At 43.1% G+C, this 23,903-nt stretch overlaps 1 protein-coding gene across 1 annotated transcript; it reads left to right on the top strand.

Moving 5' to 3' along the window:
- The first annotated feature begins 10,588 nt into the window (after nt 1-10,588).
- LOC100489916 lies at nt 10,589-18,303 on the top strand. Its single transcript, XM_004917329.3, has 2 exons — nt 10,589-10,669; nt 16,965-18,303. Exon 2 carries the CDS (start codon nt 16,965-16,967, stop codon nt 17,991-17,993), a length of 1,029 nt encoding a protein of 342 aa, XP_004917386.2. The 5' UTR covers nt 10,589-10,669; the 3' UTR covers nt 17,994-18,303.
- The last annotated feature ends 5,600 nt before the right edge of the window (nt 18,304-23,903 follow it).

Here is a 23,903-nt window from a genome sequence, read left to right as displayed (position 1 = left end):
CTGCATACTAATGAACTAATTCTGTCCCTCAGCTGAATGCTGTCTGGGTTCTTGTGGGAGTTTCCATCCTGCTGACTACTCACTGCTATTTTATTTTCTTGTACATTGCATCAGACCTGTGCTTGGATTATCTTTTGCTGATCTCTGGTTGTTGAGTTTGACGGCAACACCAATGCAAGCTACTACTGGTGTGCTTTGGAGCTAGATGCTTGTGAGTTGCAATTATTTTTCTAGTGCTAAGGATTAGGGGCATAGAGACAGCACTAGTGGAAAAGTCATCAGAATTGTGGTTAACTGGCCTGTTTGTTGCTACATACCTCCCAACATTTGAAAAATGAAAAGAGGGACAAAAAAATGTTTTGACCACGCCCACTTTGTGGCCACGCCCCAATTGCCACACCCCATTTTTAAAATAGTTAAAATAGTGCCCACGATGGCCCAATAGACAGTGCCCCCCATTACACAGTGCCCCATTTGCCCCCATAAACAGTACCCCCCCCATAGACAGTGCCCCCTGTTGATCCCATAGACCATGCCCTCAATTGCCCCACAGACAGTAGCCCCCATACACAGTGCCCCCATAGAAAGTACCCTCCATACACAATGCCCCCATACACAGTACCCCCCATACACAGTGCCCCCATACAGTACCCCCCATACACAGTGCCCCCCCCATACACAGTAGCCCTCCTTACACAGTGCCCCCCCATACAGTGCCCCCATACACAGTGCCCTCATACACAGTAGCCCCCATACACAGTGCCCCCCATACACAGTAGCCCTCCTTACACAGTGCCCCCCATACACAGTGCCCCCATACACAGTAGCCCCCATACACAGTGCCCCCATACACAGTGCCCCCCATACACAGTAGCCCTCCTTACACATTGCCCCCATACACAGTGCCCCCATACACAGTAGCCCTCCTTACACAGTGTCCCCCCATACACAGTACCCCCCCCATACACAGAGCCCCCCCATACACAGAGCCCCCCATACACAGTAGCCCTCCTTACACAGTGCCCCCCATATACAGTACCCCCCCATACATAGAGCCCCCATACACAGTAGCCCTCCTTACACAGTGTCCCCCATACACAGTACCCCCCCATACACAGAGCCCCCCCATACACAGAGCCCCCCATACACAGTAGCCCTCCTTACACAGTGTCCCCCCATACACAGTACCCCCCCATACACAGAGCCCCCCCATACACAGTGCCCCCCATATACAGTAGCCCTCCTTACACAGTACCCCCCCATACACAGAGCCCCCCAATTGCCCCCATACAGAGTACCTCCAAAAGAAAATTCCCCCATACATGGCAGCCCCCATAGACTTCTTGCGGCTCCTGCTCCTTATTCGGCTCCTCGTACGGTGGCGACAGGACCTTTTATAAGGTTGCGCCCGTGCGTACGTGTGACGTCACACGTACGCACGGGCGCAACCTTATAAAAGGACCTGTTGCCGCCGTACGAGGAGCCAAATAAGGAGCAGGAGCCTAAGAAGAGACGGAGCCGGAGCGCTCCGCTGCAGCCAGCGCGTCCCGCTGGCCTGGATAGTTTAATGAATGTTCTGCATTTCCGTAATGCGGGACATTCATTGAACTATCCGGGACAGCGGGACACGCTGTAAAAACCGGGACTGTCCGGCGAAAAGCGGGACAGTTGGGGGGTATGGTTAACTAGGCTGGTAACACCAGTGAGCTGCCCAGTGCCAGAGTTATGATTGTGGCCGCTAGTGGGCAGTGGGGTTGGATGTTTATGGCAACCATAGTGTGGAAGTCCCTCTGGTCTCTGAGAGGATTCTTGTAGCAGGGTGTCATGTCTCCAGCACAGCTTCCATCATTTGCTGTTTATTGTTGCTCATTAGCAGTGAGCCCCCTCTGCTGACTGTTTGCTGCAAATGCAGCTATTCATTTCCTGTGTGACCTATAACCTATGGAACTACCACACTTCCTGACATGTGACACTTTGCAATGCTTTGTGGAAGTACAGACTCCATTTTGTAGATCATGCTGTGGAAGAAGCACACACTATCCATCTTCTCCCCATAATAGCATCGCTGGTAAGCATTATGGTCATAAAAACTGGACTGAGCCACTATTATAAAGCTGCCAGCTCCTCAGAGACACTGTGGCATATAATCAGATCCAGAAATGATGTGTATGTTGCAGTTGTTTTTGTGTTAGTGTATTCCCCATGTACTCATTGTGCTTTATCTCCTTTGTATTACAGTTTTACCACTTATTTCCACAATCACCCAGTAAAGTTCTACAGATCTCACCCGTGGTCTCTTTATTGGAGTGTGGGAAGGTTTAGCTGTATGTCAAGCTACATACTACCTCAGGGTAACACATGGTGAGGACAGAACACAGGGAATGGTCAGGTTTTTCTTGTGATGATTGATTTTTGAGCGGGACAGTCCCGCTTTCTATATCTCGTCCCGCTGTCCCGGATAGTTCCCTGAGTGTCCCGCATTTCCGTAATAGATTACAGAAATGCGCGACATTCATAGAAGGATCCGCGACAGCAGGATGAGAGGTCTTAAGCTGAGCGCTCCGACTCCTTGCACTGCTTCTCTCCTTATGTGGCTCCTTCTCCGGTGGTCCCAGGCCCTTTTATAAGGTTGCGCCCGTGCGTAATGACGTCACACGTACACACACAGGGCGCAACCTTATAAAAGGCCAGGGACCACCGGAGAAGGAGCCACATAAGGAGAGAAGCAGCGCAAGGAGTCGGAGCGTGTTTGGGGGGGACTCTGTGTTTGGGGGTCTCTGTGTATGGGGGGGACTCTGTGTATGGGGGGGCTCTGTGTTTGGGGGGGCTCTGTGTATGGGGGGCACACTGTATGGGGGGGCACTGTGTATAAAGGGTACTGTGTATGGGGGGGCACACTGTATGGGGGGGCACTGTGTATGGTGGGCACTGTGTATGGGGGGTACTGTGTATGGGAGGCACTGTGTATGGGGGGCACTGTGTATGGGGGGCACTGTCTCCTCCGTGTATGGGGGGCACTGTCTCCCCCGTGTATGGGGGGCACTGTCTCCCCTGTGTATGGGGGCAAAACTGGTAGATAGTTAGCTTTTCTCTATATTTGTATTTTATATGTAGGAGTTGCTAATTGTTTTCCTTAGGTAGTACAGTATGAGGGTATAGCACATTTGCATCTGATCCCGCCATTTCAACTATATAAAAGGAGTATTTTTAGAAAAAAAATGGGGTGTGTTAATTGGGGCGTGGTCAAAAAATTGCCGCACTGCGCGCGCCAAATCTTTTTGTCCCTCTTTTTGGTTTTAAAATGTTGGGAGTTATGCCTTATTGTTAAGGGGCATGGCTTGGTAGATCCCATGCACACTGACCTGGAAGGGACGAAGAATAAAATGAGAATTTCACTTACCTCTTATCGGAAATTCTGTTTCTACTAGTCCCGACATGTCAGTACGGGGTTTCCCATCCCAATTATTTGGTTCTTGTATTGCTTGGCAAATGTATAACAGTGGTGAGGAGGTAGTCACATGGTCTTATAGGTAAGGATTAATTTTAATTGGCTTTGGTATATAGGTCCTACCTCCTGGCTGGGAGGGGCAATACTGCCCATGCGTACTGACATGTCGGGACTAGAAAAAATGGAATTTACAATAAGAGGTAAGTGAAATTCTCATTTTTATACAGGTCGTGGAACTCTGAGGTGACTTCTATCTTCATATAGTACAAGAGGGGGTACATTATTTATTATAATACACAAGTTTCAGTGAGTTTGATGTTTCATGTGTAGGGTTGCCTGGCCTGGCTGGTATTTTACTGGCCTAGGCGGTAAACCACCTGCCAAGGCCAGGGCTGATAATGTAGTAGCTGTTAAATTTGCCCCTGTCCTGCCCTGGGCAGTAAATGTACCTTTTCTCTGCCTTTTCCCTTTCCCCTTATCCTCCTTGAGAGTTCCATGTTATCATGGGTCCGTCCCCTTTCTTCATCACCCCACCCCTTTGATGTCACTTGTCTTCTTAAAAATGCAGCAACCCTATTCATGTGACAAACTGCATTACTATAAACCAGTTATAACTTATGACACCACTAAGCACTGTTTATAAGGATATATATTTACATCTAATTTTGACCCATACAAACAAGTAGCTACATCTTCAGAGAATGATCAGGGCTAGTGATGAGCGAAATTTTTTGCCAGGCATGGATTTGCTTGGCTTGCCATTGGCGGATTTTTTCGTGGAAATACAAAAATGTTTTATTTTGTTTTTTTTTACGTGCAACATTTTTTAGAGAATTTTTAGGCAAACCGAAATGGGACAGATTCACTCATCGCTATTCGGGACACATTATAGCTTAGGAAACCCTTGTAAGCTTCCAGCAGTTTTCTATCCACATCCTTTCCCTGCCTTCTGTAGGATTCATTTCTAGTTAGAACTTGTAGAAGGGAACACGACATGTAGGGAGTCCTTGCACTATAGGATGCAGATAGCTGTCACTGGTTGGATAAGAGAATCATTACCCAACACTATGGACCTTCCTAGTGGGTTAAAGGGATGTGCTGTCGTTAGTACTAGGGATGCACCGAACCTAGTTTTCCAGGTTTGGCTGAACCACCGAATCCATCTTAAAGGAACAGTAACACCAAAAAATGAAAGTGTATAAAAATAATTAATATATTATATACTATTGCCCTGCACTGGTAAAAGTTGTGTGTTTTCTTTATAAACACTACTGCAGTTACATAAATACCCTGCTGTGTAGCCCCGGGGGCAGCCATTTAAATTGAAAAAAGGAGAAAAGGCACAGGTTACTAAGCAGATAACAGATAAGTAGCATAGATTCCCATTGTATTCTACACAGTTTATCTGGTATCTTCTTATGTAACCTGTGCCTTTTCTCCTTCTTTCAATTTAAATGGCTGCCCCCATGGCTACACAGCAGCTATTTCTATTAACTACAGTAGTCTTTCTGAAGCAAACATGCAACTTTTACCAGTGCAGGGCAACAGCACATTATATTTTAATTATTTTAAAACATTTCTATTTTTTAGTGTTACTGTTCCTTTAAGAGATTCGGCCGAATACCGAACCGAATCCAAATCCTAATTAGACTTAGAAGGGTTAAATGTACCACTTTCCACTTCCGTGTTCACGCAGCGACATTTAACCCTTCTAAATCCTAATAAGCATTTGCTAGTTAGGATTCTGATTCGGTTTGGCCATGACTGTGGATTCGGCGAATCTGAACCCTGCCAAAAAAGGCTGAATCCTGGCCGAATACCGAACCAAAACCTGGATTCTGTGCATCCCTAGTTAGTACTGACTTCAATTCAGGGGTTAGTATACCTTATACCTCCACTTCATTTTACAGTCAGTTTCTCTCTTAAACTTGAAGGTCAGATTACCCATAAGTAACTCACATGGGTGGATTTTCATTTAGGCTCGGCTAAGCCTCCCCAAACATGCCTGACACATCCAAAAAAAACAGTAGGACCCCCCCAACCAAAAAAAATAGTAATAAAAAAACCTACAGCTACATTGAAGGATTTGGTATTTCTTTGTCATCAGCACCAGCATTTTGAGACACAGCAGGGATTTCACACAGCTGGTATGTTTTTCTAGGGTTGCCGGTTTTGACCCGGATAGGCCAGTTTTCGGTAGGGCTGTCCGGGTCAAAACTACCTGCCCATTTTTCCCAATTTGAAAAACCAGGTAAAATTCCCAAAGATTGACATGGCAATTGGCCAATCGCCAACTGCTGTGTCATAGCCCCGCTCCCATGATGAAGTAACCTACCCCCATGACTGCACCTCCTTCCTGCCTGGAGTTCCCAGGCAACCCCAAGTGTTTCCCAAAAGGTCAGTGTCCCTGTGAAGGAGTCCATGTACTTTCAATAAATCCTTACCGTTCTCTGAAAGAAATCACTGTCTTTTTAAAGGAACCGGAATGGAGAGGGAGGCTTCATGTGAAACAGGTATGGAATGGGATCCATTACCCTGAAACCCGTTATCCAGAAATTTCCAAATTACGGAAAGGCCATCTCCCATAGACTCCATTATAAGCAAATAATTCTGATTTTTACAAATGATTTCCCTTTTCTCTGTAATAATAAAACAGTACCTGTACTTGATCCCAACTAAGATATAATTACCCCTTATTGGGGGCAGAACAGCCCTATTGGGTTTATTTAATGGTTAAATTATTCCCTTTTCTCTGTAATAATAAAACAGTACCTGTACTTGATCCCAACTAAGATATAATTACCCCTTATTGGGGGCAGAACAGCCCTATTGGGTTTATTTAATGGTTAAATGATTCCCTTTTCTCTGTAATAATAAAACAGTACCTGTACTTGATCCCAACTAAGATATAATTACCCCTTATTACATAGTAACATAGTAACATAGTAACATAGTAAGTTGGGTTGAAAAAAGACATACGTCCATCAAGTTCAACCATAATGCCTATACTTAACCTGCCTAACTACAAGTTGATCCAGAGGAAGGCAAAAAACCCCATCTGAAACCTCTCTAATTTGCCTCAGAGGGGAAAAAATTCCTTCCTGACTCCAAGATGGCAATCGGACCAGTCCCTGGATCAACTTGTACTAAGAGCTATCTCCCATAACCGTGTATTCCCTCACTTGCTAAGAATCCATCCAGCCCCTTCTTAAAGCTATATAATGTATCAGCCAGTACGACTGATTCGGGGAGGGAATTCCACAACTTCACAGCTCTCACTGTAAAAAATCCTTTCCGAATATTTAAATGGAACCTCCCTTCTTCTAAACGGAGTGGGTGCCCTCGTGTCCGTTGGAAGGACCTACTGGTAAATAAAACATTAGAGAGGTTATTATATGATCCCCTTATATATTTATACATAGTTATCATGTCACCTCTTAAGCGCCTCTTCTCCAGTGTAAACAGACCCAACTTGGCCAGTCTTTCTTCATAACTGAGACTTTCCATACCCTTTACCAGCTTAGTTGCCCTTCTCTGGACCCTCTCTAACTCAATAATGTCCCGTTTGAGCACTGGAGACCAAAACTGAACAGCATATTCTAGATGGGGCCTTACCAGCGCTCTGTAAAGGGGAAGAATAACCCCCTCCTCCCGTGAATCTATACCCCTTTTAATACAGCTCAAAACCTTGTTTGCCCTTGCAGCTGCTGCCTGGCATTGCTTGCTACAGCCAAGTTTATTATCTACAAGGACTCCAAGATCCTTCTCCATTATGGATTTGCCTAGTGCAGTCCCATTAAAGGTATACGGGGCTTGCATGTTTTTACATCCCAGGTGCATGACCTTACATTTATCCACATTAAATCTCATCTGCCACTTAGCTGCCCAGATTGCCAGTTGGTCAAGATCCTGCTGCAGGGATGTCACATCCTGGATAGAATTGACTGGTCTGCAGAGTTTTGTGTCATCTGCAAACACTGATACATTACTCATAATACCCTCCCCTAAGTCATTTATGAACAAATTAAACAAAAGTGGACCCAGTACAGAACCCTGAGGGACCCCACTGAGAACCTTACTCCAAGTAGAGAATGTGCCATTAACAACCACCCTCTGTACCCGATCCTGTAGCCAGTTTTCTATCCATGTGCAAACGACTTCACTAAGACCAATAGACCTTAGCTTAGAAAGCAGTCGTTTGTGGGGAACGGTATCAAATGCTTTGGCAAAATCCAAATAGATTATATCTACTGCATCCCCACTGTCCAGCTTCTTACTTACCTCATCATAAAAAGCAATTAAATTGGTCTGACATGACCTGTCCTTCATAAAGCCATGCTGATTACTGCTCATAATGGCATTCTCCACTACATAATTTTGAATGTGATCCCTTAACAAGCCTTCAAATAACTTGCCCACCACGGATGTCAAACTTACAGGCCTATAATTGCCAGGCTGAGATCTTATTCCCTTTTTAAATATGGGAGTGACATTCGCCTTCTTCCAATCCCTAGGTACCATACCTGATGAGAGCGAGTCTGAGAATATCAGAAACAAGGGCCACTGCAATTCTGCCCCTAGCTCTCTCAGTACCCGAGGGTGTATTCCATCTGGCCCCGGTGCCTTGTTTACATTTATTGTGTGTAACCCTTTAAGCACCATATCCTGTGCCAACCACTGTGTAGTTGGAGCTGAGGCAACAGTGCAGCTATTGGGTGGGACTTGGCCCAGTGGCTCCTCTACTGTATACACAGAAGAAAAGAACTGGTTAAGCACATCTGCCTTTTCTGTATCCGCTGTAACCATATTGTTATTATAACTCAATGGGGCCACACCCTCAACCTGCATCTTTTTACTATTAATATACTTAAAAAACTTTTTGGGGTTAGTCTTGGCCTCGGCCGCGATGCGCTCCTCATTTTCTATCTTTGGGGGCTAAACAATCCTATTGGGTTTATTTCATAGTTAAATGATTCCCTTTTCTCTGTAATAATAAAACAGTACCTGTACTTGATCCCAACTAAGATATAATTACCCCTTATTGGGGGCAGAACAGCCCTATTGGGTTTATTTAATGGTTAAATTATTCCCTTTTCTCTGTAATAATAAAACAGTACCTTGTACTTGATCCCAACTAAGATATAATTACCCCTTATTGGGGGCAGAACAGCCCTATTGGGTTTATTTAATGGTTAAATGATTCCCTTTTCTCTGTAATAATAAAACAGTACCTGTACTTGATCCCAACTAAGATATAATTACCCCTTATTGGGGGCTAAACAATCCTATTGGGTTTATTTCATAGTTAAATGATTCCCTTTTCTATGTAATAATAAAACAGTACCTGTACTTGATCCCAACTAAGATATAATTACCCCTTATTGGGGGCAGAACAGCCCTATTGGGTTTATTTAATGGTTAAATGATTCCCTTTTCTCTGTAATAATAAAACAGTACCTGTACTTGATCCCAACTAAGATATAATTACCCCTTATTGGGGGCTAAACAATCCTATTGGGTTTATTTCATAGTTAAATGATTCCCTTTTCTCTGTAATAATAAAACAGTACCTGTACTTGATCCCAACTAAGATATAATTACCCCTTATTGGGGCAGAACAGCCCTATTGGGTTTATTTCATGGTTAAATGATTCCCTTTTCTCTGTAATAATAAAACAGTACCTGCACTTGATCCCAACTAAAATATAATTAATCCTTATTGGGGGCAGAACAGCCCTATTGGGTTTATTCAATATTTGAATTACTTTTAGTAGACTTAAGTGGAGATCCTAATTACAGAACGATCCCTTATCTGGAAAAAAAACCCAGGTCCCGAGCATTCTGAATAACAGGTCCCATACCTGTACTATGAAGTAAAAATACAATTGTACTTTATATCTTTGGCTCCTGAGAGCTGCCTCTCACATACACAAACATCTCACACACTGTGTACAGAGAGGGACCTTCACCCCTGCTGCTTTTATAAAACTATCCATACACGGAAGTTATAGGCCAGTGTGTTCAGTATTGCCCCATTGTGATATAACTGTATTGAACGCATTGCAAACATGGGGACATCCTAACATTAGGGGTTCCCAAAAGTGCTGTAGTATCTTTCTTTGTGGCGCTACATCTGCTCTGAGGAAATACTCACTGGGGAACTCATTGCCATAATGTGAGATGCACACCTTCGCTAAAGGCTGATGCTCACAGTTCCAATAAGCCAAAGCGTTATTGGTTGAGGTTCCCTCTGGTAACTTCCATGTGCCTCTGTCCAAGGACTGATATAAACGGTAAAAAGCTGACAGATGGAGACAAGGAGGAAGTACTATGCTGCAAAAGGCTTTTTATTAAACAAGACCCAAGTATGGGATCCCTTATCCAGAAACCCGGTTTCCAGAATGCTGTGAATTACAGGACAGGCAACATATATAGATTTCAGCTGTTAATCAAATATTGCCTGCTCTTGGAGTTGTGCATCAGTTCCTCCTTTCAAGGTAAATACAACTTCAACAAAATGGTGCCTGTCTTCTTCCTGTGATCATGGATTCTGAATGAATGAATGTAACACGGTTTAAATAATGTATTTAGAGCAAGTAAAGGTTCCCCTTAGTCACATTATGACATGTTTTGGGCTAAAGCAATAGCACAGCAGAAATCACAACCCCATTTGTTGACCCTGCTCTTAACCAAAGTTTATTGGTGAAAATAGTCCACTGGGAAGGTTACTGCTCCAGACCCACCTTACAGCCCAATCACAACCAATTTATGTCAACTGAAGTCTGCAGTAAAGTCATTCAAGTCCCTGAAGCCCCTGTACTACCATTAATAAGTATGATCTGCAGCTGTCAAATTAACTGTAAGATCATCGGGGAAATATTTTTATATCTATACAATTAGATCCAAGCACGAACCCAATCAACACACGCAGACAAAACATTTTAGTTATTTCTCAACCTTGTAAGCAATTTCATATCCAGCACAAACACAAGGCCTCCCTTCTACTGATTCCGTGGCAAATTCATTTGCACAGAAATCTGAAAAACAATTGCCACATTCCCTTTAGCCTTTTCCCAGGAAATGTAAATTTCCCTGGTAAATGATTGAGCAAAGAAAAACAATCCTCTATAAAGCCAGCGGGTTAGTGCCACCTATATCAGATTGCAAACTGTATGTTCAGAGAAGTGATATTTCCTACTGAATAGAATTCTGGATATAAAGGTAAGAGTAATGATTATAAGCAGGTAGCGGAGCCCAACTCCTTTTGTGTGGCTGGAGATTTAAATGTGTTAGATATAATCTTGCCAAAGCATCTCTCATGGCTCTGCACATTACCATAGACCTGTAAGTCACATCACCAGATACTGCCGACTGGCCAAATGGTGACATTTTGCAAAAAAATTAATTAAAGGCATTGGAATCAGTGGCAGTTTTTTTTATCTCACGCTAAATGCATTGGAGTCAAAGGGTGTTTTTAAACTTGAAACAAAACGTGAAATTTTATATATTTATTGTATTGTGGATAAGGAAAGGACTAAGCAAAGAATTAGGCAGGTGCCCTAAACACAATTGCCCTCATGGGGACACACATCTAATCACAGGGCGGCTTTTACTGGGTGTAATAACCTTGTTATAGTGTACAGTTCCTCAGTAAGTAGCATTCAGTGGGTTTGTAGTACTCAGTGGGTTTGTAGTACTCAGTGGGTTTGTAGTACTCAGTGGGTTTGTAGTACTCAGTGGGTTTGTAGTGCTCAGTGGGTTTGCAGTACACCGTGGGTTTGCAGTACTCAGTAGGTTTGTAGTACACTGTGGGTTTGTAGTTCTCAGTGGGTTTGCAGTACTCAGTGGGTTTGTAGTACTCAGTGGGTTTGCAGTACTCAGTAGGTTTGTAGTACACTGTGGGTTTGTAGTTCTCAGTGGGTTTGCAGTACTCAGTGGGTTTGTAGTACTCAGTGGGTTTGTAGTGCTCAATGGGTTTGTAGTGCTCAGTGGGTTTGTAGTGCTCAGTGGGTTTGCAGTACACCGTGGGTTTGCAGTACTCAGTAGGTTTGTAGTACACTGTGGGTTTGTAGTTCTCAGTGGGTTTGTAGTACACTGTGGGTTTGTAGTACTCAGTGGGTTTGTAGTACTCAGTGGGTTTGTAGTACACTGTGGGTTTGTAGTTCTCAGTGGGTTTGCAGTACTCAGTGGGTTTGTAGTACTCAGTGGGTTTGCAGTACTCAGTAGGTTTGTAGTACACTGTGGGTTTGTAGTTCTCAGTGGGTTTGCAGTACTCACTGGGTTTGTAGTACTCAGTGGGTTTGTAGTACACAGTGGGTTTGTAGTACACAGTGGGTTTGTAGTGCTCAGTGGGTTTGTAGTACACCGTGGGTTTGCAGTACTCAATGGGTTTGCAGTACACCGTGGGTTTGTAGTATACCATGGGTTTGTAGTACTCCGTGAATTTGTATTACACAGTGGGTTTGTAGTACTCAGTGGGTTTGCAGTACTCAGTGGGTTTGTAGTACTCAGTGGGTTTGTAGTACTCAGTGGGTTTGTAGTACACCGTGGGTTTGTAGTACTCAGTGGGTTTGTAGTACACCGTGGGTTTGTAGTACTCAGTGGGTTTGTAGAACACCGTGGGTTTGTAGTACCCAGTGGGTTTGTAGTACACCATGGGTTTGTAGTACTCAGTGGGTTTGTACTACTCAGTGGCGCTAATATGACATTTCAGCCAGCGTGCCATAAATGCTACCCCCCAGAAGGATCTCCATACAGTAGAACCAATATTGTTTCTGCTCCTGAGCTCAGACATATTTGTCCCCCCATAATAAGCTGCTCTCCCCTACAGGTGATATTTGTATGAGTGTATTGTTTGGATGTACAGTGCTGTGTATAAAAGTAGCTCTGTGTAAGTAAAATCTATATACAAACATTTCCCCTGGGTAGTCCAATGGCCCAGAGTCACTGAAGCCAGCTGAGCAGAAACTTCTATTAATTAAAGTAATTTGTTCATAATTAAATTCTGCTTTGTGCTACTGTATAAGCCCCATGATATACAACCGGGGGGTAAAATATACTCAAGGTCATCCTGGGCCGGACTGGAAGTAAAAAGCAGCCCTGGCAAAAAAATATCAAAGCAGCCCACATATAAATGTGCAACGGTCTTCTGCTTATATCTATTGGCACAAATATATTGGGTTAAAACTGTGACATATTATGTGATAATTATAATTAAACCAGTTTCAAAGTTGTTATAAATAGGTAATTCTAACTTAAACCTTTAAAATGACATGGCACATGAAATAGCGTTACCCCCACCATGCCCTGAATTGTGGGGTCAGCTCTGCACCGATGACCTAAAGCACCTAAGCTTTTTAGCTGCGTTTGCATTTATGTCCCCCACAAGCAGTCCGTAGCAATAGAAACATCATTTGAAAGTCCATGTAGAGCAGCTTCATTTTTTTATAGGGAATGTACAATGTTACTGATACGTGTGTCATTGCCAAGCATCCCAGCAGGTTGGGAAGGATCCCTGCAATGTAACCGCAACTGCAATGTCATTTCCCCTCCCCATTGACTCCACAATGACATTTTGCATTTCACAGATTTTTCAGCAAAGCAGAAAGGGCCAGTTTACTTTTTTTTATGATGCATTACCTATTAGCACTCACACAGGAGGAGGAATCGGCAGGTCTGGCATTAGCAGTGGAGAATTATTGCAGGGAAATCTTCACTCATGCACAATTGCACAAAAATGATTTATTTTGCATTCTCACACAATTATGTGAGTTAAGTTTTATCTGGGCCCATTACCACATTGCACCATTCAGGTATTTTTGGCAAATTTGTCACCCTTGGGTGTGTGCCATCACCAAAAGTACTTATGCCTATACCTGTGCTCTTCACCTCCCTCTCCGTCACTGATAAACCTCCTAATGCATTCTTTTCTGTTCCATGTTTTTGTTCTTTACACAGCCCTGAGCCTTGATACGGCTGCTATCTCTAGTAGACAATAACCAGGCAGCTGTAACTCAAGAATTTATTAGTAACAGCGCCCTTAAGGGCTCTGGTACAAGGGGAGATTAGTCGCCCCAACAAATCTCCCTGTTCACGGGCAACTAATCTCCCCGAACTGCCATCCCACCGGCGAAAATGTAAGTCGCTGGTGGGATGGCACACGTTGTGCAAGCGATTTCGGCAAATCGCTGAAGTTGCATCGCGAGGCAACTTCAGCGATTACCGGAAATCGCACCGCCGCATATGCCATCCCACCGGCGATTTACATTTTCGCTGGTGGGATGTCATATGGGGAGTTTAGTCGCCCGCAACATGGGAGCTTTGTCGGGGGCGACTAAACTCCTTCGTGTGCCAGAGCCCTAAATATAAAACACTTCTAGAGGGTTTGAAAAGTTTTTCCTCTTTTATTAAATAGTCTATTACAATAAAAACTGCATGTCTTATATGGACTCACTTTTATTTACAAGTTCAGTAGTACAAGGCTACAGAATAAAGGGTAACATACAAATTTAGCAATATAGATTATACAGAATGAATGATAACATCTTTCAAGGTTTACACTTAAAAAACGTTCCAGTATATCCAGTGGTTTGAAAGAAAGCTCCATATACTAAAAATGATAACAAGATATAAGCCCCAAACAGTTAAAAACACTTTAAAAGGTAAAATACCCAAACCTGGCCAGGTATTCCTAACATCACACCCCTTTAATCAGACTTATAGACAGTATAGTAAGATACTCACTGATAGAGCATCTACCTAATTCTAATTCAAGTCAATAGCGTTGGTGTAAAAAGATTAAGTGTAAACCTTGGAAGATGGTGTCCTTCATAGTTTAGGGGCAGCCAGGGCCGCCATCAGAAATCACGGAGCCCCTCACAAGAAAATTTCCTGGGGCCCCCTCCCAGCAGTACAAAGGACTCAAAGACATTGGTAGCCAGCCGTGCCCCCCCTAGTACATTGGTAGCCAGCAGTGCCCCAACCCAAATACATTGGTAGCCAGCAGTGCCCCAACCCTAGTACATTGGTAGCCAGCAGTGCCTCCCCCCTAGCACATTGGTAGCCAGCAGTGCCTCCCCCCTAGTACATTGGTAGCCAGCAGTGCCCCCCCCCCCAGTACATTGGTAGCCAGCAGTGTCCCAACCCTAGTACATTGGTAGCCAGCAGTGCCTCCCCCCTAGTACATTGGTAGCCAGCAGTGCCCCAACCCTAGTACATTAGTAGCCAGCAGTGCCTCCCCCCTAATACATTGGTAGCCAGCAGTGCCTCCCCCCTAGTACATTGGTAGCCAGCAGTGCCTCCCCCCTAGTACATTGGTAGCCAGCAGTGCCCCAACCCTAGTACATTGGTAGCCAGCAGTGCCCCAACCCTAGTACATTGGTAGTCAGCAGTGCCCCAACCCTAGTACATTGGTAGCCAGCAGTGCCCCAACCCTAGTACATTGGTAGCCAGCAGTGCCCCAACCCTAGTACATTGGTAGCCAGCAGTGCCCCAACCCTAGTACATTGGTAGCCAGCAGGGCCCCCCTTGTACACTGGTAGCCAGCAGTGCCCCAACCCTAGTACATTGGTAGCCAGCACAGCACAGCCCCCCTTTCCTCGTTCGGCTCATCTGGCGAGGTACTTCGTTCATGACAGCACTGCACTTCTGAGTGCCGAAAGACGCCAGGCCCTTTTATAAGGTTGCGCCCCGTGCGTACTGACGTGCATGTACGCACGGGGCGCGACCAATAGGATCACCCGCTGACCACCAATGACAGGGGGCCCGGAATTGATTAAAGGGGGCCCGAGCTACTAAGAAAACTGTAGCGCCGCCGCCCCCCCTTTAAAAGTTAAAATCGTCCGGGCCCGGGACAGCTGTACCCCCTGTGCCCCCCTGATGGCGGCCCTGGGGGCAGCTACTGCTCTTCCAGGGTTATGCTGTACATATGTCATACTCCTATACATATTTTTTTAGTTAGAATAGAGGCGGAGGGAGGGTGCAACATTTATTGTCGGCCACGTACAGTGCTGTTAATTGGCTGCGAGAATATCTACCACAGGAATGGTTTTTGGAGCAATTGCAAAGTTTAAACCTTTGGCTAGGACCTCCATCTTTGCCGTGTAAGAGTCCTGTCAGACAGATTCTTGACCACTTTTCTTTGTTTTTCTGGATACGGGATACCAAAATGGAGAACTTGTTCTGATGCTTTTCCTTGCCCTTGTTGTGCTGCTATAGTTGTGCTTGTTTTGTGAAACCCATCACTCTCTCCCCCATTGCGGTAGGTAACAGCGAGGTCAGGCTCCATTCTAACCGAGTCATGTTGTGTTCTAAAGCATCAACTGGAAGATGGGTCTGTCTTACACATTCATTTAGCAGTTGTTTTTGGCCTTCTGTATAATCTGCTTGGCTTTGTGGCCCTTTACGGTAGAATCCAGACGTGTGCTGCATAGTATGAGCCCATGTTGTTGGCCTCTGAGATTAAAGTGCAGGTGGTTTCTATAGTCTGCCAGTATTCCTGCTGTTTGAGGGTTTTCTCCCCTCTAATTGCTAATTGGTTGCTGAGGGCAACATCACCAGTAAGGCCTCACTCCACTTTTTACACAGCAGGATAAATATACTCCTAAGAATAAGCCTCCTTTTGTACACTGAAGAATGCTATTTTTGTATCCATTTTCTTTGTTCAATATCTGTGTTTATAGAATTCATGTTTTGCCGTGTTGTCAAACGTGCAGACTCGAAGACTATTGCCTATCTGTGTACAAAAATACACATTTTCTAAAGTTCTTATACTATCTTTATGTTTATCCCAAACATGTCAATAGTTGTAGGTCAAAAAAGGAAAAGGGGATAATGGAACTATAACTCGCACACTTAACACCCAAAGCTCCCCAACAACCGTCAGTGCAGGTCAACAGTACATTATATTTTTATTACTTTACAAGATTTAAATTTTTTGGTGTTACTGTTGCTTTAACAGCATCAGAGAAAACTACAGGGGTCATTTAATGATAACCTCACTAACGCTGTGCTCTTCACCAAGCACAGGATTTTTCATCCTGCGTTCAGTGCAGAAAGTGGTGTAGAGGGCCCCCCTACTATGACCCCTTGTAAATGAGCCCTATGGAAAACATCAACATAACAAACATATAAGCTATATAAGTGGCATATAAAAAAAACCCAAAACACACCATATAGGCAAATTGCAGACAGCTAAAATGTTCACTGTTATCATTAACCTATGGGTTCACCTGGTATATTGTGCCAACAATATGTATGAAATATCTCAGCCTGTTATTCTGCCATAAAAGGGGGTTTGGGCAGAGTAATTTGTGGGTCACCCTACCCAGGAGTAGGTAGCTAGTTCTGTGATTGGCACCAGAGGTGGGATATTGGCCCATGATTTTAACTGGATGTTCCTACACTGGTGCTATAAATATGCAGGCAAAGGTTTGGCTCTAATTTTTTTTATATGTATCAGTGTTACATTAAATATAAATAAAAAAAACTGACTTGCCTGTACATTTTTCTTTAACAGATGTTCCTCAGATCTATTGCTGACTTGCTGCTGGCTGCTGTTCTGCTGAACCTGCCTTTGGCTTTATCCAAACAAGTTTATACAACAAGCTCCGGTGGGACTTGCATGGGCCCCTGTATACGATACAACACAGAATACTATCGGTGCAATCAAAAAGGTGCCAACACTGGATGGTGGGATCACTGCTCCCCTAAGGAAGGTTATGATTCCTACTATAATCAGTGTTTATCACCTTGTCAGAAGGTTATGGGTTTCAACTATGAGCAGTGTTTTACAGATATAGGTTGGAGTAAATGTGGACATGTAGTTGAAGAGTTTGCGAGTTACTATACCTCAGATAATGCACTTTGTCAAAGTGAGTGTACACTTAATAGAGATTACTTTCAATGTACAGACAGACGTGACAATTTCGGGAAATGTTCACCATCAAATGATCTAACTGCAAAAGGAGTGCCGTGCCGAATAGATCACCCATGTGATTCACACGGTTATGATTACACCTGGTGCTACACAGGTACCAAAGATTGGGATTACTGTGGGAAAGTAATTGACGACTGTGATACAAAACGGTATAAACGTGCTAATGGGGACGAAGAGATCTGCAGAGTAAGAGATACAGGAAATAGACGTGAGTTGGTACTAACATCTGTCCAAATGCCTGATACTGATTTCCGCCAACCAACACAAGCACAATATACAGAAGCCTCCAATCTCATTAACAGAGTCAATGCTGAGTTTTGTTTTCCCAGTAATGCCCGTACTGTTGCCTCTTCTGAGAATATTAGAATGGATATGCAAGGAACACATGAGCATGATGGAGTTACGTATCTGAATGTGCAACTTCAACTAAATCAGCGAAGGGGAGGAACCTTAACAACACGTTCCACAACCATCGCTCAAATCCTTTTCCCACTTGATCTAGACACTGCTGTCTTTGCCAGATACATAAGAAGAGCCCTGCACACCAGCATGCGTGGCGCTTACCATGATTCTCCTGTAAAGATTATCATAGCCATGAACCGTATATAGTGTGGACATATCATGTAATCTTTTGCTGAACTATATACACATTTGTAAGGTAAAATGCTTAGATCTGTTTCTTTACATAATGATGTGGTCCTATAATCCCTCCATAGAATGAAACCAATAATATCTAATAACAATGTGACTGGTCCAATCTCTGGCATTAATGTCTGTTCTCATGTTTCTGTTGGTCCTTCATGTTATCTTTGAACATGGGGTGGTTGTACTTTCCTGGGGGGATGGAAATATTTGAAGTTAAGTGCTACATGCAAACTTTGTGCACTTCTCTACCTATAAAGCAGAGTTTTACTCAGAATATCAACATCATTTCAGTCGACACAAAATATGACACCAGGAGAAGTGGGAATCCTGAACGCTGTTCAAAGGCAGAAGCTTCGGTAAAAATGCCCCACAGAAATAATTTGTCAATTAGTGACAAATACTGGGGTGGCTTGCTTAACAGGTTACATGTCCTTATCTAAAATTGACATATATCCTTATGTATTGTCACTGGGCACATGTAACATTTTAGTATGTGTTTATTAAGTTCTAGGAATACACTGTACTCTAGGATTACAGTGGTACATTTGCCTGCAGGTCCTTGTGCTCCAGAATGGACCATATGGACCAGTGTTTCCCCCATAAATACAGCATTGCCTGCAATCAGCACTGCTCTAATCATGAGAGGCGGGGAGAGGCCTTAATCCCTCCCACCCAGTATGGCAGGCAGTAAGGCCAGGACTGCCTTGTGTCTCTTGTGCTGCCCCTGCACCTAACTCCAGATTTGTTGCTGTTGGGCTGCGCTGCTTAGTGCTATTTTTATACAGGTTATGGAACTTTGAGGTGACTTCTAATATCATCATATAGTACAAGAGGGGGTACATTATTTATTATAATACACAAGTTTCAGTGAGTCATGTGTAGGGTTGCCTGGCCTGGCTGGTATTTTATTGGCCCAGCTGGTAAAGCACCTTAAGTTGTACCCTAAGTTGTAACCTTAAGTTGTACCCTTTCTCTGTCTTTTCCCTTTATTCTCCTTAAGATGTCGATCCCCTTTTATCATCACCCCTTTGATGTCACAGACTGCCCCATCTTTGCTGCTCCTCTACTGCTGGCCTTGTAAACTCTTGTAAACTTCCTGTGGTATTCTATTCACATCCTTTTCCTGCCTTCTGTAGGAATAATTTCTAGTTAGAACCAGGGACATACTGGGCTGCAGTGACACCGGGAAACAACCCGGTGGGCCCCAGTGGCCCAGACCCCTGCCAACAGTTTTCCTCCTCTGATGTTTTAAACTTAAGCGCGCTCAGTGGAGGACATTGGGCGGGGTTAGGGAGGCTCATCGGGGGCCTCTAGAGAGTTCGGGGGACGCAGCCGGCAGTGGCCCTGCACCCCCCAGTCTGACCCTGGTTAGATCAACTTGTAGAAGGAAACAGAGAAACTCAACCAAATAAAAGTCCTGCAGATGTTTTTATGTAAATGTTGATTTATGGCTTCCAGCCCTTTATTGTGGGAGATGTATGTATAAAGGCTTGAAACATCCATAATGCATAGGAAAACATCCTCATCTTCTGATAAATGTATGTGAGAAATTCTATTTTAAAAGTTAGTAGTGTCACAAAGACATGTGGGGAGTTCTTGCGCTATGGGATTCAGATAGCTGTCAATAAGGATGACCAGTGGTTGTATAAGAGAATCATTACCCAACACTATGGGCCTTCCTGGTCGGTTAAATGGATGTTATTTTTGGCAGATAATAAAAAATCAGCACGCTTGGATGTGCTGCTGTTAGTACTGACGTCAATTTAGGGGTTATTATACCTTCTACCTCCACATTTTTTTACAGACAGTCGGTTTCTCTCTTAAACTTGAAGGTCAGATTACCCATAGGTAGCTCACATGGGTGGATTTTCATTAAATCTCGGCTAAGCCTCCCTAAACATGCCAAACATCTGGTATTTCTGTGTCATCATAGATCCTTTGGCGGCGCTGCTGCTCATTTCTCAGTGCTCATACCTCCCTCCTTAGTAGGAACATTTGGTTCAGACAATAAATCCTTCGCATCAAGGTTTCCTTAACGTTCTGTGAGAGCAATCACTGTCTTTTTAAAGGAGTCGGAATGGAGAGGGAGCCTTCATGTGAAACAGGTATTCAAAGAAAAATGGACTTGTGCACAGAGCACTGACCCTAAAGCAAATATTTTCCAGACTTTCTAATGTGCAGCCCTGCAGTGGAACGGTGGAGCATTTATTTGCAACACAAACATTATGTACAAGTTACAGGGGTTTAGGCTTCCTTATATAAAGCAAACATGCAAAGCAATGCATTAATACTGGGTCTTACATTTAAAAATTTGGGGTTACCCATACTGATACTTCTAATGTGTTCCACTATATAGCAATGCTAATTAAAATAAACAATGCAACTTTCTATCCAAAGTGAAATACATTTTTAGTTTTTGGCCCGTGTATGGCTGCCTATAGGGCTCATACTGAGGAGTGCTTGTCCCTGTGTTTCCCTGTGGTGGCGTTCTTCTGCGTTCGATACATACATACATACATACATACTGCAGGAAGAAATGCACCCCATTCTTCCTTAGGGGCTGTACTCACACAGGCACATGTAAGTGTTGAATGCAGGTGGAACGCAGTCTACGTGAGTACAGCCCCATAAGGAACAATGGGTTTTGTTTCTTCCTGCGCTCCCCTGTTGTGGAACGCTGGAGATTGCCCCCGTAGGGGGTTCAGGAAGGAACACTCGTCAGTATGAGCCCTTAGCCTCCCCAAACTTAAAGAAATCGACTTCAAACCCATTACTATGTAAGACCCTTGTTCAGCACACTACATTCAATGGGATTGAGTTACATTTCAAGCCCCTGGGTGTACTTTTTTTTATTGTATTTTATATTCCGGTAATGTACTACATAGAAGGCTCAAACTGATATCTTTCTTTGATAACGTCTTAATTCTACTCTTTAATTCCTTCTCAGAAGTAACACATACCCCCTGTTTGTCAGCAAATGATTTGCTTACAGACAACAAAATCTCTGCTCTCCCTTGTTGGGAGAAGCTGAAGGTGTCAGAGCTCTTACCTGTAATGGTATTAATATCTTCAAATGACTTAATAGCTTTCTTACATACACCCCAATGTGACGAAATTAAACTGTCCAATTAGTAATATGCATAGCAGGGGTGCAGGTATTGATGCTGCAGAGACAAGGAACAAGTATGCGTGCCAACTTGGCTCCCAATTATGCCAACCTCTTCATGTACGATATAGAAGAGAAGATTATCCTGCAGAATATGTTGTTTTCAAAATATATATTCCAGTATAGTCGCCTTGTCTTGAAGGTTACTAAAGAAAAATGATTACAGTTCTCTTAATATGTGAATAAGACACATAATACCATTAGGTTTATTAAGCATTTTGACATACAGTAACACACATTAAGTTTCTTGGTGTATGCATTAAGAGAGATAAATGTAGCCTATCCGCTAGCCTATACACAAAGTCAGTCAATAATAACAGCACTATGTGCTATGAGAGCTTTCATGCAGCTAATACCACAACAGGACTTTCTAAGAGTCAATTTATGAGGTGTAAATGGATTACCTCTAAGGAAAAGGACTATGTGGATAAAAAAAAATATAGATATGTTTATCAACCAGGGTTACCCAAGATCAGTCCTACAGAAGGCAGGAAAGGATGTAGATAGAATATTGCAGGAAGCTTTATTATAAACCAAAAAACAATTCAAAGAATACCTTTTGTCACAACATTTATTCTAAAAAAGTAAGGAAGGTGATTAGAAGGTATCGGCCAATCCTTATGAATGACCCAACCGCATCAAAAGTCTTTAAGGAATATCCTTTATTTGCTTATAAAAGGGGGAAGCATTTGGGTGATATGGTTCGTACAGATTTACAACCACCCAAAGGACCAAAACAGAGATTTTTGAGTAAAGTGTCGTAGGTACCTTTCCTTGCCTCTTATTAGGTGCAGTTCCAGCAATGGTAGGGGTTAATCTTACCTGCACCTCTCCCCCAATCAGCAACAAGAGAAAGCTTTTTATAGATCCTTAATAAGTTGGACTTTCTATCGGACTATTAGGGACTAAATTCTAAATAACAGGGCAGAAAAGTATATCGTGATTGGGTTATTTGCCCTTTAATATGTATGTTCACTGGCCCCAGTATTGTTTCCTATTAATGTTGTACAATCTTATGGTTCACTATCACTGACGAAGGGCCATGGGACCCTAAACGTTTGATCATGAGAGAAGGTTCAAGTTGGGATCACCCTGTTTGGGGCATCCTTCAGGTACTGGCTCTCTGTTCTATACTTACCAGCAACCTGCATTTATTGGTTATTTTTTTTTTTTTTTTTAATCATTGTTTTTTTATTTTTGATGATCAAAGTTTTTGTTACAGCAGTTTTCATAATGCAGTATTTTCGTTTACATCTTGTTTGTAACAAGGTTTTAAAGATTTATACATAGTTTAACAATTATAATTACTTTGAACTTTCTGCTCATACCTGTTTGTCCTTTGAGTCCTGTGGGAATTTTGCTTTTACCGTTGGTATGTGGCCAACAGTCTGTTTATTTGTTGGCTCCTGGGGGGTCTTTGCATCTGCTGGTCAGCTCCTTGGCTTTGTAAGTTTTGAATATACTGGGATGCTTCGACTACAAATGGGTGTTCTCTGAGTATTTCCGTATCGTACCACGTAGTTTGCCTAAATGTGTAAACTATAAGATATCTAATTGGTTGAGATAGGGCTGATATGTATGTAAACCATGTGTTAAAGAATGTTGCTGTCTTTTGTTCTTTTCTGGTTGTTGTCTCTAACCAATCCATGTAAAATATGTGATGTAGTTTTTGTTTTGCTAGTGTTATGGATGGGGTGTCTGGAGTTAGCCATTGGTGTAATATCGTTTTCCGGGCTGCTGCCGACAGTCTCCCTGCCAATAATTTTTCTGATTTGGTTAGGCCTATGTATGATGTGGTGGTACTGAATAATGCCCATTCTATTTTTGTTTGGAGGGGTTTTCCTGTCACCTGTGTCCAGTATGAGGCTATTTCTTTCCAAAAGATTTGTATTTTGGGGCATGTCCATAGGTTATGTATTAAGTTTGCGGTTGGAGAGTGGCATCTCAGACATTCACTTGTCGGTAGATTACCCATTTTGTGTCTCCTGTCTGGGGTGAGGTATGAGTTGTGAAGGATTTGCATTGTCAAATCTTGATATTTGCTAACTGGGATCAGTTTCATGGCATTTGTATGTTGTTTTAGAATATTTGATGCATTTGTGTTTGGGATGTTAGCAGTCCATTTGAAGATTTGTTGTTTTTCGTTATTAACGTCGCTTAGTGTTCTGATTGTCTGATATATGGCTGATGTGTTTTGTTTTGTGTTTTTGCTTCTCCACATTTTGTTGATTGGGCTGTTGTTATCCTTATCTGTTAATTGTTTCGTAATTTGTGCTGCGTAGTGGGCTATTTGCATGCGTAGATACGCGTGCGGGGCGGTGAATGGGTATGTTTTTATTATATCTGTTTGTGATATTATTTTATGGTCTTTTCCCAGTAGGTTATAAATGTTGTAGAGCCCTTCCCTGCCCCATTGGGTTAGGATGGGGTTGTGAAGGCCTGTGGGAAAGTTTTTATTCCCTACCCATGTTAGGTGTGGCGAGATGTTTGTTGATATGTCGTGTCGTCGCCTTACCATATGCCATGCTTTGTGGGCATCAATAAATAGAGGGTTATTTTGTGCTGTGTGTGGGAGCTGTGTCTGGGGCATATGCAATAGATAATTAACCGAGTAGGTACCGGAGAGGTATTGATCTATGGATGTGTTTGTATAACAGTCTTTATTTAATAGCCAGTCTCCTACATATCGAAGAAGGGCCGCTTCATTG

Source organism: Xenopus tropicalis, chromosome 8, assembly GCF_000004195.4.
Source record: "Xenopus tropicalis strain Nigerian chromosome 8, UCB_Xtro_10.0, whole genome shotgun sequence".
Classification (NCBI taxonomy): Eukaryota; Metazoa; Chordata; class Amphibia; order Anura; family Pipidae; genus Xenopus; species Xenopus tropicalis.
Note: the sequence above shows the minus strand (reverse complement) of the source record. Positions and strands in the feature narration are given on the sequence as shown.